Source organism: Diceros bicornis, chromosome X (assembly GCF_020826845.1).
Source record: "Diceros bicornis minor isolate mBicDic1 chromosome X, mDicBic1.mat.cur, whole genome shotgun sequence".
In the NCBI taxonomy this organism is placed as follows: domain Eukaryota; kingdom Metazoa; phylum Chordata; class Mammalia; order Perissodactyla; family Rhinocerotidae; genus Diceros; species Diceros bicornis.
Window position 1 is genome coordinate 79,985,103 of NC_080781.1, and position 16,486 is coordinate 80,001,588.

A 16,486-nucleotide genomic window follows, 5' to 3' on the forward strand; every position below is an offset into this window, starting at 1 on the left:
TCATAGTATTCTCTTATAATCTTTTGTATTTTGGAGTTGTCTGTTGTAATTTCTCCTCTTTCATTTCTGATTTTACTTATTTGCGCCTTCTCTATTTTTTTCCTGGTGAGTCTAGCTAAAGGTTTGTCAATTTTGTTGATCTTTTCACAGAACCAGCTCTTGGTTTTATTAATTTTTTCTATTCTTTTTTTAGTCTCTATTTCATTTATTTCTACTCTGATTTTTATTATTTCCCTTCTTCTACTGATTTTGGGCTTTGCCTGTTCTTCTTTTTCCAGTTCCTTTAGGTGCATTGCTAGATTGTTTATTTGAGATTTTTCTTGTTTGTTGAGATAGGCCTGTATTGCTATAAACTTCCCTCTTAGAACTGCTTTTGCTGTATCCCATAAATTCTGGCATGTTGTATTTTCATTTTCATTTGTCTCTAGGTATTTTTTTATTTCTTCATTGACCCAGTCGTTGTTCAGTAGCATTTTGTTTAATATCCACGTATTTGTGGCTTTTCTGATTTTCTTCCTATAGTTGATTTCTAGTTTCATACCGTTGTGGTCAGAAAAGAAGCTTGGTATTATTTCAATGTTCTTAAATTTATGGAGACTTGTTTTGTGGCCTAATATGTGATCAATCCTGGAGAATGTTCCATGTGCATTTGAAAAGAACGTGTATTCTTCGGTTTTGGATGGAATGCTCTGTATATATCTACTAGGTCCATCTGTTCTTGTGTGTCATTTAAGGCCAATGTTTCCTTATTGATCTACTGTTTGGACAATCTATCCATTGGTGTAAGTGGAGTGTTAAAGTCCCCTACTATTACTGTGTTACTGTCTATTTCTGTTTTTATATCTGTTAATAATTGCTTTATCTATTTAGGTGCACCTACATTGGGTGCGTAGATATTTACAAGTGTTATATCCTCTTGTTGAATCGTTCCCTTGATCATTATGTAATGCCCTTCTTTGTCTCTTTTTACAGTTTTTGTTTTAAAGTCTATTTTGTCTGATATGAGTACTGCTAGCCCAGCTTTCTTTTCATTGTCATTTACGTGGAGTATCTTTTTCCATCCCTTCACTTTCAGTTTGTGAGTGTCTTTAGGCCTGAAGTGTGTTTCTTGTATGCTGCATATATATGGGTCTTGTTTTTTTATCCAATCAGCCACCCTATGCCTTTTAATTGGAGCATTTAGTCCATTGAGGTTTAAAGTAGCTATTGATAAGTATGTACTTACTGCCATTTTTAACTTTTTTTTCTCAGTGTTTTAGTAGTCGTTCTCTGTTCCTTTCTTCTTCTATACAGAATTGATGGTCTCTTTAGTTTGACCTCTGTCTGAAAGCTCTACTCTTTAACTCCCCCCCCTCCTTTTATGTTTTTGATATCATATCTAACCTCGCTTTTGTGCATTTGTATCCATTACCCTCTTATCATGGAAATAGATTATTTTTCCTATTTGTGGTCTTCTCTTTTCCCCTTAAATCAGTCCCTTTAACATTTCTTGTAGCACTGGTTTCTTGGTGACAGACTCCTTTAATTTTTGCTTGTCTGGGAAATTTTTGATCTCTCCTTCCATTTTGAATGATAACCTTGCTGGGTAGATATTTTTTCTTTGATAATTTTCTTATTCCTTTTTGTGGTCTTTTCTTTTCCACTTAAATAAGTCCCTTTAACATTTATTGTAAAGCCAGTTTAGTAGTGATAAACTCCTGTAGTTTTTGCTTCTCTAGAAAACTCTTTATCTCTCCTTCCATTCTAAATGATAATCTTGCTGGGTAGAGTATTCTTGGCTGTTTAAGCTTTTTCCTTTCAGCACTTCGAATATATCGTGCCACTCCCTTCTAGCCTATAAGGTTTCTGCTGAGAAGTCAGCTGATAGTCTAACATGGTTTCCTTTGTATGTAACATTGCCTTTCTCTTGCAGCTTTTAGGATTCTCTGTTTATCTTTAATTCTTGACATTTTAATCATAGTGTGTCTTGGTGTGGGTCTCTTTGGGTTCATTTTGTTTGGTGCTCTCAGTGTTTCCTGTACCTGGATGTCTGTTGTCTTCCTTAGGTTAGGAAGTTTTCAGCTGTTATTTCTTCAAATAGGTTCTCTGCCCCTTTGTCTACCTCTTCTTCCTCTGGGACACTTATAATATGGATGTTAGTTAGTATGCTTGATGTTGTCTCAGAGGTCCCTTATATTGTGCTCATTCTTTTTAATTCTTTTTTCTGTTCAGCTTGGATGATTTCCTCTACCCTTTTATCCAGCTCACTGATTTGCTCTTCTGTGTCATCTACTCTGCTGTTGATTCTCTCTACTGATTTTTTCATTTCCATTATTATATTCCTCAGTTCTGATTGGTTCTTTTTTATATTTTCCAATTTTTATTGAAGTAGTTACTGTGTTCATCTATTCTCCCCAAATCAGTGAGCATCCTCATGACTACTCGTTTTTACTCTTTATCAGGTACATTGTTTATCTCTGTTTTGCTTAGTTCTTTTTTTGAGGATTTTTCCTATTTTCTTATTTGGAACATATTCCTTTGTCTCATCATTTTGCCTACTTCTCTGTGCTTATATCTATGTGTTTGGTATATCAGCTATGTCTCTCAATCTTAGAAATGTGGCCTTATGTAAGAGACAACCTATGAGGCCCAGCAAAGTGTTTCCCTCTTGTCACTTGTTCCAAATGTTCCTGGAAAAATGTCTCTTCTGTGGGCTTCATGTGCCCTTCTGTTGTGACTGGGTTGCTTTTGCTGCAGGCACATGGGTAGGCTAGGGTGGCCCCTAGACTGTCTGGTTGTAAGGCTCAGCCATGTGTGGCTGCTATGGTCACTATATTGTGTGGGGTAAGCCCCTGCACAGCTGGCTGTGAGGTCTAATAGCACACAACTACTGCTTTTTTGCTGTTAAGCAACTCAAGCCCCCAGTGTGGCTGGGTGCTGGCTCAGGGGCTCACAATTGCTGCAGCCCTCCAAAGCAGCTCTTTGTACCACACAGCTGTTGCTGGCTCTGTCAGAAGCACAGATAGGTGGGGCCAGCCCCAGACATGGCAGCACACAATCATTTCAGGCATTGGAAGGTGGAACAGATCCCCTGTGTGGCTATTTGAGATGGCCAGAGGCACAAGTCTGTTGCGGCCAACACACCCCACCACCCGCTGGCCCACACACCCCACCAATACAGGCCCACCCTGTGTGTATATCCTGCTGAGGCAGACCCACTCACCCCACTGCAGAAGTCCCAAACACCCCTCCTACGCGGGTCCAGGAGTTTGCTCTGGGCTTGCTGGTGGGTGGGGCCAGTCCCTGGGGCAGGCTGCCTGCTCTGACTTTGCTTGATTGAATTAGTGCTCTGGTGTATGGGGCAAACTCCTGCACTAACAGGCTAAAAGAAGGAATCCAGTGGTGTCTGCCAGCATCCATGTCAGCACTACTGAACTAGGTCACAATAATGGCTGCCACCAGTGTCTCAGTCCCTGGGGTGGGTGGGCCCACCCACCTCCTGACTCTCTGAGATGCACTCAGAGCTCAGTAATTGAGTCTCTTTTACCAATGGACTATGCACATTTCTTGTGTTTTTGTGCTGGTTTCTGGAACCCATGAATCTGTGTGTGAGCCCGTTAAGAGAAGGTTTTTCTTTTTCTAAAGTTTGATAGTTTTTCTGGGGGTATTCCTTGTTGGTTTTCAAAGCCAGCAAAGCCAGATATGATGGGATCTTGTCTCAGTTGTGCTGAATCTAAAGTCTGGGATGCCTATTGTGGCATAGATCCCCTGCTCAGATCCCCCCACTCCTCCATGAAAAGCTTCTTACCTTTAAGATTGCTGTCAGCCAGGAATTGCTGCAACGAGAATGTGTTTTTTCCCTCAGCAGAGGTGTATTTCTGCCTCTTCCACCTCTTTCAGTGTTGTACCTTGTTGTGGGGTTCTTTTTGTCTACTTTCCAGATCTCTCTCAGAGGAAATTGTTCCACAGGTAGTTGTAGATTTGTTGTGTCCATGGGAGGAGGTGAATTCAGAGTCCTCCTACTCTGCCATCTTCCCCAAAATAAGCATTTAAACTGCATCTCTGAGTGCTTAAAGCAAGATTTCTAACAATAATCTTTTGCCTCTCAATTTCTTATGAGCCCATTTTGAATGCCCAATTCCTTGGAGGACATAATGTGGCTTGTATATTGTATGACACTATGGGTATTTAAGGAAAAATTATTTGATTACTTTTCTGTTTTCATTAGAGTCTATTTGAAGCATACTGATAGGAAAAGAATAATTGTATTAGTGGCAATTGATTTTTTTAATTCTGTTTTGGTTTTTATTTTGGCTTACAATTCTCATTCACACATTCAATTTCTAATATCCTAAATTTATACTCTATCTAAGATAAAAACAGTTTTTATTTAAATTGGTGATATTCATGTGAAAGTGTTGCTTAAGCACAAAAGAGTATAAATACCTTGTGCACTAAAGTGGCACTTGGATTTTAATATTAAAACACATTTTATTGGGTTAGTATATACACGTATATTTCCTTTGTCTGTCAGTTGAGAAAACCTAGAAGCCATAACACCCAGTAACAACAAGCATATCTAGTGCTCAGATCCTGATTTCTAATACCCTTCTCCAATAAAAGGAACTAAGGTTTCTTGGAGAAATGGCTGATTCTACACAAGATGAGCCTAGGATATCTTCTAGTGTCAGAAAGTAAGGAAGTGCTGAAAATAACCCCACAATAATTGGGTATGTGAAAGGGACACAGGAGCCAACTGCGAGAGCTCCCAATGACCAAAGCTGGAACAATTTAAACAACAAAATTAATAAATTTAGTATTGGATTATAAGCCAAAGTATAAAAGAAATATCCATGAGTTGATATTTATATAAAAGATAGATAGATGATAGATAGATAGATAGATAGATAGATAGATAGATAGATAGATGAGAAAAAACATATCCAATGCAGTAGAATTCCAAACAATTTATGTAACTACTCTACCTTCAGGGAGGTGGACTATAATGTCTTACTCCTTAAGTGTGGGCTGCACATAGTGACTTCCTTCCAAAGAGAACAAGATGGAGAGGGGGCAAAAAGAGTACCTTTACAGTGAAGAAACTTGACAAACACTACCTCAGTCAGGTGATCAATGTTAACATCAACAGTGATAAGTCATGTTGACAGAATGCACCCTTACTATAATGTGATAAGAATGGCATTTTATCTCTGTGGTCTTCCTACTGAAAATCCATAACCCCGCCTAATTATGAGAATAAAGCAGACAAATCCAAATTGAGGGACATTCTATAAAATACCTGACCAGTACTCCTCAACATTTTCAATATCATCAAAAATAAGGAAAGTCTTAGAAACTGTCACAGCCAAGAGGACCCTAAGGAGATATGGTGACTAAATGTGGTATCTGGATAAGATTTTGGAATAGTAAAGGACATTAAATAAAAAGTGAAGAAATTACTTGAATAAAGTATGGACTTTAGTCAATAATAATGTGTCAATATTGGTTTATTAATTGTAAAAAATGTACCATACTAATATAAGATGTTAATAATAGGGGAAACTGAGTATGGGTATATAACTTTCTGTTATCATCTCAATTTTTTGTAAATCTAAAACTCTTCTAAAAACTAATGTTTAAAAATAAACACAACTGGGCCGGCCCCGTGGCTTGGTGGTTAAGTGCGCACGCTCCGATGCCGGTGGCCCGGGGTTCGGATCCCGGCGCGCAGCGAGGAACCACTTCTCCGTCCATCCTGAGGCCAAGTCCCACATACAGCAACTAGAAGGATGTGCAGCTATGACATACAACTATCTACTGGGGCTTTGGGGGGAAAAAATAAATAAATAAAATCTTTAAAAAAAAATAAACACAACTTTTGGTATGGTAAAATTTCGTTTAAAATAATGGTTCTGGGCCGGCCCCGTGGCTTGGTGGTTAATTAAGTGCGCGCGCTCCGATGCTGGTGGCCCGGGTTCGGATCCCGGGCGCGCACCGAGGCACCACTTCTCCGTCCATCCTGAGGCCGAGTCCCACATACAACAACTAGAAGGATGTGCAGCTATGACATACAACTATCTACTGGGGCTTTGTGGGGAAAAAATAAATAAATAAAATTAAAAATAAATAAATAAATAAATAAAATAAAATAATGGTTCTTTGCAACGATAGCCCAAATTTCCCTCCTCATTCTCAGAACTCAATAAATTGACTCATTTTGCCATAGTAAAAAAAAGTTAATATAGAGTAATGTTTAGTCACTGAAATTTGGCTTGAATATTAAATCAGCAATTAACATGTTCATTGTGTGCAAGGTATTATATTAGGTGCATTCTTATAAAAAAATTTTTAAACATAGTCCCTACTTTCAAAGGCTTAAAAGGCTAATTGTAGAATTAAGGGGTAAATCAGAGTTTCTCAAACTTGGCACCATTGACATTTTGGGGTGAATAATTCTTTATTGTAGAGGGCTTCCTTGTGCATTATAGGATGTTTACTAGCATCTCTGGCCTCTACCCACTTGATGCCAGTAGCATCCTTCTCTAGTTGTGACAACCAAAAATATCCTCCCACTTGTGACAAGAAAAACTAAGGAATTCTCCGTAGTTCTCAAATTTTCTGTAATCTTATAACTGCTTTAAAAAATAAAAAGTCTATTAATTAAATAAATAACAGTTCAAGACAAAATGTTTTTAAAGATATTTTTGGAAATAAGCACATCTTCATAGTTAGGAGTAACTTAACACAAGACTTTAACATCTGTACAGAGACTTTCGTGTACATTAATTCATGTAATCACCTGAAGAGTCCTGTGGCATTAGCATTATTGTTGGTAATATTGGTATTAGTATTATTTTCACCCCCATTTTGTAGGAGAAAATTAATGCTTAGAGAGATAAAGTGACTTGCCCAAGATCATTCAGCTTGTAAATACAAGAGCAGGAAATAAATCCAGGCATTAATGCTCTTTTCATTCCATCATGCTGCCTCCCATGTCACAATCTAGTTACCATACAATGAAGAAAAGGGAAGAACATTCTTTAATGCCGTGGCTTCCATTGTAACTTTTGACTTGACATCACAGTATCTAAAATGGGGGCAAGATAACTGTAATTTATGAGCCCTGGGAAATTATTAAGATCAGATTAAGTTTCAATAGACTAGTTTATTGTTGTTGATTTGTTTTATTACATTCTTCTCAGATAATGATCAAGAGCAGATTATAATATTTTTATATCTTTAGATTAATGTCTGTTATATTTTGGATGCTATAATTTGATCTACCCATATCTCTTTGAGTACTAATTTCTTATTTCTTGATGAGACACAAGATAAAGTTGCCTCTGTCTTTTGAAACCTAACAAAATTATGTGTGGTTCATACTGATAGGATTTTTAGATTCTAAAAATATATAATAAATTTACTGTGCCCCAGTGAATGCATCCCAAACTAGCTAGTAATTAAAGACACTTTTTTGTCCTTAACCGAATTAGGCTGAAGAAAATTCATAGAATAAAATTATTTTCTGGCCAGAACTTCCCAAAACATCTTCCTCCTTTAGAATATGCCCCTCTCCAATACATGATGGAGTATATGTGAGGTTAGCTAAGATAATTAGACTTTGAATGTTTGACTCAATGTGAATCAAAGCATTACTTGAGCATTTTGTAGCAGGCAATTTTTAAGGATATTCATACCATGTTACCCTGATTATCCATACAGTATTGTGACTGAATATCCCAAGGAGTCTAAAGGTTAAGAAGATTCAGAGATGAATCTTTTATTTGAATTAAACAAAGAGAGTAATGTCACCCTGGACCAACTGTCTTCAAAGAAACACAGGCTGAGTTGAGGGTGAGGGAAACTAAAACTAATCCTAACTGGTGGTTGGAAAATGATGCCTGGAAGCAAGAAAGGTAATGAGCAAAGTATTTAAGTGTGTTCATCCAACCATCAAATTTTTAAGCTTCTACTGATTGTAGGCCTCCATGTGCTTGTGTCAGTATTTAAATTCCACCATTGTGTGATATTGAAAAAACATGTAGACAGCTTGCAGTATTATAAATTCAACAGTCATCATATTTGCCTAAATCATCAAAGGGTACAAACTTCCAGTTAGAAGATGAATAAGTTCTGGGGATCTAGTGTACAGCATGGTGACTACAGTTAACAATACTCTATTGTATACTTGAAAATTGCTAAGAGAATAGATCTTAAATGTTCTCACCACACACAAAAAAATGGTAACTATGTGAGGTGATGGATGTATTAACTAACCTCACTGTGGCAATCATTTCACTATATATATGTAGATCAAATCATCATGCTGTACACCTTAAACTTACACATACTATATGTCAACTACATCTCAATAAAGCTGGAAAAAAGATATAAAAGATGGAAATATGTATATTTTCTTCATGGGATTGACATATTGTCAAGAATGTTATGGGATTCTTAGGCTTGAGATTCTTCAAGAAATATTCTGATGTGTAATGAGAAAAAGCTTCTCCATGGAAAAGCCTCAGGACATAATCAAATCTAAAAAGTATTTTCAATCATACCTATAATTTCATGCCTAATAACATAATTGTGATACCAATAACAATCAAAGAAAGAGGCTGGTATTTGGAAGTTTATGTTTGTGCATATAACAATTACCACTAGCCCTATAGCTGAACCATACATAGTTATGGTTCCATTTCAGATATAAATACTGACAATGACACTTCTCTTTAGTGGAAGGTTAGGCAGTAATCATGGTGAAATATTTAAGATCAGAGGGCAAATTTTAACTTTAATCCAATATATTTCTTTTAGATGTTGATGTGCCTATATTTCCAATGGACATTTGCACACTTAACTAAGAGAATAAACTATTTTCTCACTCTTTCCTCCCTCTCAGATTGGATACACAACATCCTGAAGAAATGGATGTCAGCACATCTGAGGAGCAGTTCCTTGCTGTAAACCATGCAGAGCAAACTCTCCATAAAATGGAGAACTACCTGAAAGAGAAGCAACTGTGTGATGTGCTACTCATTGCTGGACACCTTCGAATCCCAGCCCATCGGTAAGTATTGTTCTGCAGGCAGAACATTTGGTGAGTATAGCAAGTATGAATGAGAAAGAATCAGTCCATTGATTACACATTGGAACACTGAGGAAAATAGATTTTTATCTTCCTATATTTAAAAAGCATTAGCATATATGATCCATTTCCCTGTGTGATATTTAGAAGTGACAAACTTTAGAGAAATTGATGAAGGAAAACAGCACAAATCCTCTGAAAGAAAATCAACTCAATTTACTTTGTTAATTTCACTATACTTTACTGAATTGAGAAAGATTTATGCAGAAAATAGACTCACCAGTGTTGCAAACTTAGTGACTGCATTTCATGCTTTGCAATGAGATTATGCACTGATTTAAGTTTCTATGAAACATTCCTATTTCCAGGTTGGTTCTCAGTGCAGTGTCTGATTATTTTGCTGCAATGTTTACTAACGATGTGCTTGAAGCCAAACAAGAAGAGATCAGGATGGAAGGAGTTGATCCTAATGCGCTTAATTCTTTGGTGCAGTATGCTTACACAGGTAAGTGCTTGGCATGTATTAACTCATTCGATCCTCATAATAAACCTACATTATATAACCCACATTATTATTATATCTTCTCTACGAGTGAGAAAACTAAAGGATAAACCAGTGAAGTAACCTTCCTAAGGTAATAAGGGGCAGAATCAAGATTTAAATTCAATACTATATAAGAGCAAGAGGTAAATAATATGCTATAAATATTTTTTAACCATGAGACAATAGAGCTATTTTAACACAAAGATACAAGAACAGGTCTCTTTCCCTCTTTAATGGTGTGGGTACATTCTCATTTGTAAAAATGAGAGTGGAAGTGGGATATTCCAACTCTACATTAAAGATTTAGTCAGGGTCTTCCTTTGAAATAATAGTCATATTTACTCAAACTATAAAACAAAGGTAACGAGTTTGGGGGCCAAGAAGTATTTATTTATTTATTCCAACTTTATCGAGGGATAATTGACAAATATAATATATTTAAAGTATACAAAGTGATGATTGATATACATATACATTGTGGAATGATTACCAAGATCAAGATAATTAATGCATACATCATCTCAAATAGTTAACTCTTTTGTGATGAGAACGCTTAAGATATATATTCAGCAACTTTCAGGTATACAGTACCCAATATCATATTATTAACTATAGTCACCACTCTGTATATTAGACCCTCAGAACTTACCTACTTATGAAAGTTTGTACTCTTTGACCTACATCTCCCCATTTTCCCCTCCTAGCCCCTGGCAACAACCAATCTACTTAGTTTCTATGAAATCAGCTTTTTTTTTTTTTTTTTTTTTAGATTCTGTGCACAAGTGATAACCATACAGTATTTATCTTTCTCTGTCTGGCTTATTTCACTTAGAATAATGCCCTCCAGGTTCATCCATATTGTCACACATGGCAGGGTTTCCATCTTTCTTATGGCTGAATGTATTCCATTGTATATATAGATACCACATTTTCTTTTTCCATTCATCTGTCAAAGGACATTGAGGTTGCTTCCATATCTTGGCTATTGTGAATAATGCTGCAATAAACATGGGAGTGCAGATATCTCTTCAAGATCCTGATTTCATTTCCTTTGGATATATACCCAGGAGTGAGATTACTGGATCATATTGTCGTTCTACTTTTTAATTTTTTCAGGAACCTCCATACTGTTTTCCATAATGGCTGTACCAATTTACATTCCCACCAACAGTGCACAAGGGTTCCCTTTTTTCCAGAGCCTTGCCAACATTGGTTATCTCTTGTCTTTTTGATAAAAGCCATCCTAACAGGTGTGAAGTGATATCTCGCTGTGGTTTTAATTTGCATTTCCCTGATGAGTAGTGATGTTGAGCAGCTTTTCATGTACCTATTGGCCATTTGGATTTCTTCTTTGGAAAAATGTCTATTTGGGTTCTTTGCCCATTTTTTAATTGGATTATTTGCTTTTGTGCTATTGAGTTGTATAAGTCCTTTATATATTTTGGATATTAAACTCTTATCAGATATATGGTTTGAAAATATTTTCTCTCATTCTGTAGGTCACTTTTTCAATTTATTTTTGTTTCCATTGCTGTGCAGAAGCTCTTTAGTTTGATGTAGTCCTTCTTGTTTATTTTAGCTTTTGTTGCCTGTGCTTTTGGTGTCTTATCCAAGAAATCATTGCCAAGACCAATGTCAAGGAGCTTTTTCGCTATGTTTCGTTCTAGGAGTTTTATGGTTTCATTCATTAAGGAATGAATATTCTTAGTATAATACCCTTAGGGTCCATCCATTTTGTCGCAAATGGCAGGATTTCATCTTTTTTAGGGCTGAGTAGTAGTCCATTGTGTATAAATATCAGTCTATACGCAAGTTGAAATATAACAATGTACACATGAAATTTAGATAATGTTATAAACCAATGTGACCTCAATTTTAAAAAGTATAAAAAAAGAATATTTTTCTTGATAACTAGGCCAAGTTTCAATGTGTATAGCAGGTGATTCTTTAGATCTGAATCTGAGAATAGTTCATACTTCTCTGGATTCCATGAGATATGGGCAGGGCTCTCCCTTCAAAATCCAGGACTAGAGACAACACAAGAAAGTCTGCTGATGGACCGGACCCCCTTTACAACATATTTTAGAGACTGAACCAAATATAGAGCATCTCACAGTATGTATTACTCTTTTCTTTATGGTTATGCAACCATATACAATCCATATTAGGGTATTTTACAAGGTAAAATTATAAAGGAATAGTTTATGGTTTATAGAATCCATATGAAATATCATTCTTTATAACTTACCTATAGCTTGGCTAAAACAAAAAAGGAGGAATATCACTTATCAAAATAACTTATAACATTTGCAGTTATTCATCAATAATGCTTGCTTCAAAAATAATCCAGATATGTCAGTATAAAGGGAACAGCTTAAATTGCTCTGATCTCATTTTTAAAAATCCTTTACAAGTATTTTTAAGCCAAGCTTGTTTTTTATACCTAAGAAAATAATCATATAAGCAATTCTTTATTCGAGGACTCTTGGCAACATTTTCTTTCTTTTGAGACAATGACAGGCATCAATTCCAGGCGTAATATTTGGGCAAAGTCATCATTATCAGCTAATAAATGAGACGCAAAAAAAAAAATGGACCTATAAACTCAATGCTCTTCTTATGTGCCAAGATATTTTTCCACACAAATGACAGTTACCTGTATGGCCAATTGTATGATCCTTATACAATATGACACGATGCTCCTCAAGTCATAATGTAGACAGTTTTCGATATAAGATTTAGATGCAGGTCTAAGATGACAAAGAAATAACAAGTTGCTGTTCTTTGCAATGATGGTGCTCACTATTCATTTGCTACAGTTGTTTCAGATAATCTAGTCTGGCTCCCTTCAGCCATCTTATTAGTGTTTATACAGACTCCCTTGTATATGTTGGCCTCAAAAGGTATTCCCTGAGTGGTTATTGTACACTAGAAAAAAATAGCCCCAGTAATGAGAGAAATTGAAAAATTCAACTAGCTAGCATATTTGTGTCTTACTTTATGGGACATATAGTCATTCTTTACTTTTTCAAACCATCTAGGTGTCCTGAAATTGAAAGAAGACACTATTGAAAACTTGCTGGCTGCAGCTTGTCTCCTGCAGCTGACTCAAGTCATTGAAGTCTGCTCCAATTTTCTCATAAAGCAACTCCATCCTTCAAACTGCTTAGGGATTCGATCATTTGGAGATGCCCAGGGCTGTATGGAGCTCCTGAATGTGGCACATAAGTATACAATGGTAAAACCAATTGCTTCAAGTTAACTTGTAATAATAATATATTAACAAAATATCTAATTTACTGATTTGTTTACTGATATGTGTGTGTGTATAAAACCTTTCCAAAGTAAAGATTATAACGTTGGGATAAAATTAAAAGGCAATGTAAACTTAAGTAATTTGCAAATGACTTGCACATAATAGATATTAGATCAAAATATTTGTCTGGTTGAGCTGTACCCAAGCGAGTTTCTCATTTTTGAAACTAAAAAAGTTTAATTAAATCTCAAAGCTTGGAGAAATGAAAATACTGCCGAAAATTAAATTGTACAAGTGCATATTTCAAGTAGAATCCACAGTATTAAGAAAACATAATTTCCCTGATGTTTTTGCACTATTAGAACTTTAGTTTGTAAAACTGTACAAATTATGATTTCTAATGAAGTTAAATATCATTCAATAAAGAAAAAACTAATATTAATGGATAGATATTAACTGGAAAAGCTTAAGAACTATCATAATTAGTAAATCAGACAATTCTATTGAATGGACTTTTTACCTCTTAATGAAAACATGTATTTTGGCTAAAAACAATTTGCAGTTCAATGCTTTAACTTAACGAACTTAAAATCCCTCTTAATTCTATTAGTAATTATAATAAATTAAATGAACATGTTTGTATGTGTTAATACGAATCCAGTGACAGTGACATGACATATAGATTGTAGGGAGACAAGAAAAAGTAGACAGAGGATATTAAATGAATGTTTACCATTAATGCTAATAATTCCCTGATGCAAAGAAGAAGATGAAATTTTAACCTCTGAAGCAGAGAACAACACAAGAGATCGATCTTTCTCTGAAACTCAACCAAAAGATAAATATTTCAAGCTAAGAAAATTGCTATAGTTTTTTAAGATTCAAAAATAAAAAGCAAGTACATAAAAGTGAACAATAAAGAATCACGTTTAAAAATAACAAATAAAATTTACATTAGAACTTTAGGATTGAGATGTATATAAATAAAGAGTATTTTTCTAGAGTTTTACATAGACCTTAAAATTTTCAAATTTCTAATATTTGAATTCTCTAAAAATTTCTTATAAAACTTCCCCCTCTTCTTCCCACTCCTGCTCATTGTTCAAAATTTGAAGTTTCAAACATTTTCCTGAAACAATACATTATGTGGAGAATCACATCATAATGAGTTGGCATTTTAACATGTCATTTAATTATGCTACTTATATTCCTATGTCCTAAATACAGATGCCATATAATCTATAGGAACAGCAGTTATATAGTTCAAAGGTTAATCCTACCACAAAAGCCAAACATGAAAACTTCCTGTTAAATTACTTAAATTCTTGAGCTAAGTATTGACAGTTTCCTGTCTGGTATCTTACTCTTGCAGACAAAACACATTCTGATAAACAGCTTGAATTATTTTTGTTGCTCAAAATGAACTTGTCTTCCTTTTCCTATTATGTGACTTAAACTGAGCGTTAAAGCAGGATGTGCATAAAAACACAATGCTATTGTCTCCTTTAGTTATTTTAGTGTCTATTATAAATGTAGTAAAATAGGTAAAGGTCTTGCTTTAATGATGCTTTTGTAATACCGTATTGATAGTGTAAAATGCAAATAATTACAGTCATTTGAACTGTAGATTGAGTAAAACAGATTGCCCTCTCTAATGTGAGTAGGCCTCATCCAGAAACACCCTCAGAGACACACCCAGAATAATGTTAGGCCACAAGTCTGGACACTCCACGGCTCAGCCAAGTTGACACATAAAATTAACCATCACAATCATATAAATAGTAGTCTGCATTGATAAAACATTCTGTAAGTATGTTATATTCATTTAATAAGTTTTACAACGATATGTGTGGATTAAAAAATTAATATCAAATCAAAGGTATAAAAGAAGATTCTTGGGAAAGTTCATAGAAGATAGTGTTTGCCTTGAAATTAGGAGCAAAATAATTACAAAGTAAAACAATTTAAAATTAATCTTTAAACAACTGAATATTTCTCTCTAGTACTAGATATTGCAGTGCCATATATAGATACTTTAAACCAATACATTTATTTTTTATTTAGATTAATTTACTATGTTGCCAAGCAATTTTCAGTAGTCTCTTCAGGCAGCCACTCTGAAGCCATAACAAATTCTATCAAAAAATCTAATTTCTGGATATACATAAATATGACCATCATATAAAGCATTTTAATCATTTCTTAACTTTCTCAAATCTATAACCAAATTTGATAGACTGTACTATGATCCACATTAGTCACTGAGTAGGTTTTACACACTGGCCCAATCTCCCTTTCTCTCTCTCTCTCGCTTGCTCACTCTTACTCTCGCTCTCTCATTTACTTTCCTTTTTTCTTTTCTTTCAATGGAGAGTGGATAGAAAGGAGAATGAGACATGGGGTCTTCCATAATATTAACACAGTTTCAGAGTTTACACTCACTATCAGTAATAGATAACCACAGGTTTTAGAGTGTTATATCTTTTTCTTAACCCTTTCATAAAAATTATGTCACTTATGAAAGGCAGTTGTAGTATCAAACAAAATGAAGTAGACCTGAAGGCCTAGGTGTGAGTCCATACTTTGCAATTTACTGCACAGGATATCAGACGATTCACATAGCCTGTTTTCTCATCAGAATAATTCCACCTCCCACCAAATCACATTGTTGATGACTTAATGTTTGTGAAAGAATCTGTAAAGTGTGAAGTGCTATACCAGTGTAATGTATTATTAGTTGTACTACTAGCTCCGGTATTTTGCTATAGGTGAGAGGGTTTTCAACCAGGGACATCCGCTACAGTAAGAACAGCAGTTCTCTCTCAGTTGTTTATCTTAGTCACAAGAGGGCTCTTTGTCTAAATAGGCAAGGTAACTTGGAATTTACGGTATCAGAGCTTCCTGATGGGTCTATCAAACTTGACGATTGTTGCATGGATAATTTGCTGTTAGGCTAACTCAGTTTCACAACGACTAAACTCAGAGTGGAGCTGGGGGAGTGATTTGATTTACCCAGATCCCCCAGTTATTTAGAGGCTGTCTTAAGCTGTTCCCAGAATATCTATTTATTGTGCAACATAAATCACCCACTAGACATGTTTATCTCCATTTCAGAAATATATTTTATTGCATTTAAAACTTGAGACCTTTACTACGAAAATGTTGGAAATGATAATTGTGCTGTCAAAGAAAAATATATAGCATAATAAATTGGAAAAAATATAGTAGTGTTTTGATGAAAAAAACTAAAACACAGCTGCCTGAAATTTGATACTTAACAAAATACAACACAACACAATGACGGAAAGGAGAATTGAGGTATAATATATACAAATTGAAAGACAGCTTCACTCTCCCCAAAAAAATAATTCCTTAGGAGTTCCTTTTAGATTATCCTGAATCTATAGATTGTTATCCATTGTAAAAAATATCTTTGCCTTGGTTAATAGAAGATCATGCCTTTCCATAAGAGAAAAGAGTTTTTCTTCAATCTCTTTTTCTCATCTCAAAGGAATTCAGTATGTTGCTCCCTAAAATGCACAGCCAGAGCTACCTCTCCCAGGCCTTCCAGATAGTCTCCACCTTAAAAACTTGCAGCCTTTCTCTTAAGGTTTTT

The 16,486-nt window shown here is 35.2% G+C and overlaps 1 protein-coding gene across 2 annotated transcripts in view; it reads left to right on the top strand.

Annotated features, from left to right (window-relative positions):
* Nucleotides 1–16,486, top strand: part of KLHL4 (kelch like family member 4) — a 124,086-nt gene that overhangs the window by 75,196 nt on the left and 32,404 nt on the right. For both annotated transcript variants that reach the window (XM_058536295.1, XM_058536294.1), the window contains exons 2-4: nt 8,885–9,052; nt 9,439–9,575; nt 12,656–12,852. In XM_058536295.1, coding sequence (XP_058392278.1) covers nt 8,885–9,052; nt 9,439–9,575; nt 12,656–12,852 — 502 coding nt within the window. The remainder of the gene's footprint in view (nt 1–8,884; nt 9,053–9,438; nt 9,576–12,655; nt 12,853–16,486) is intronic.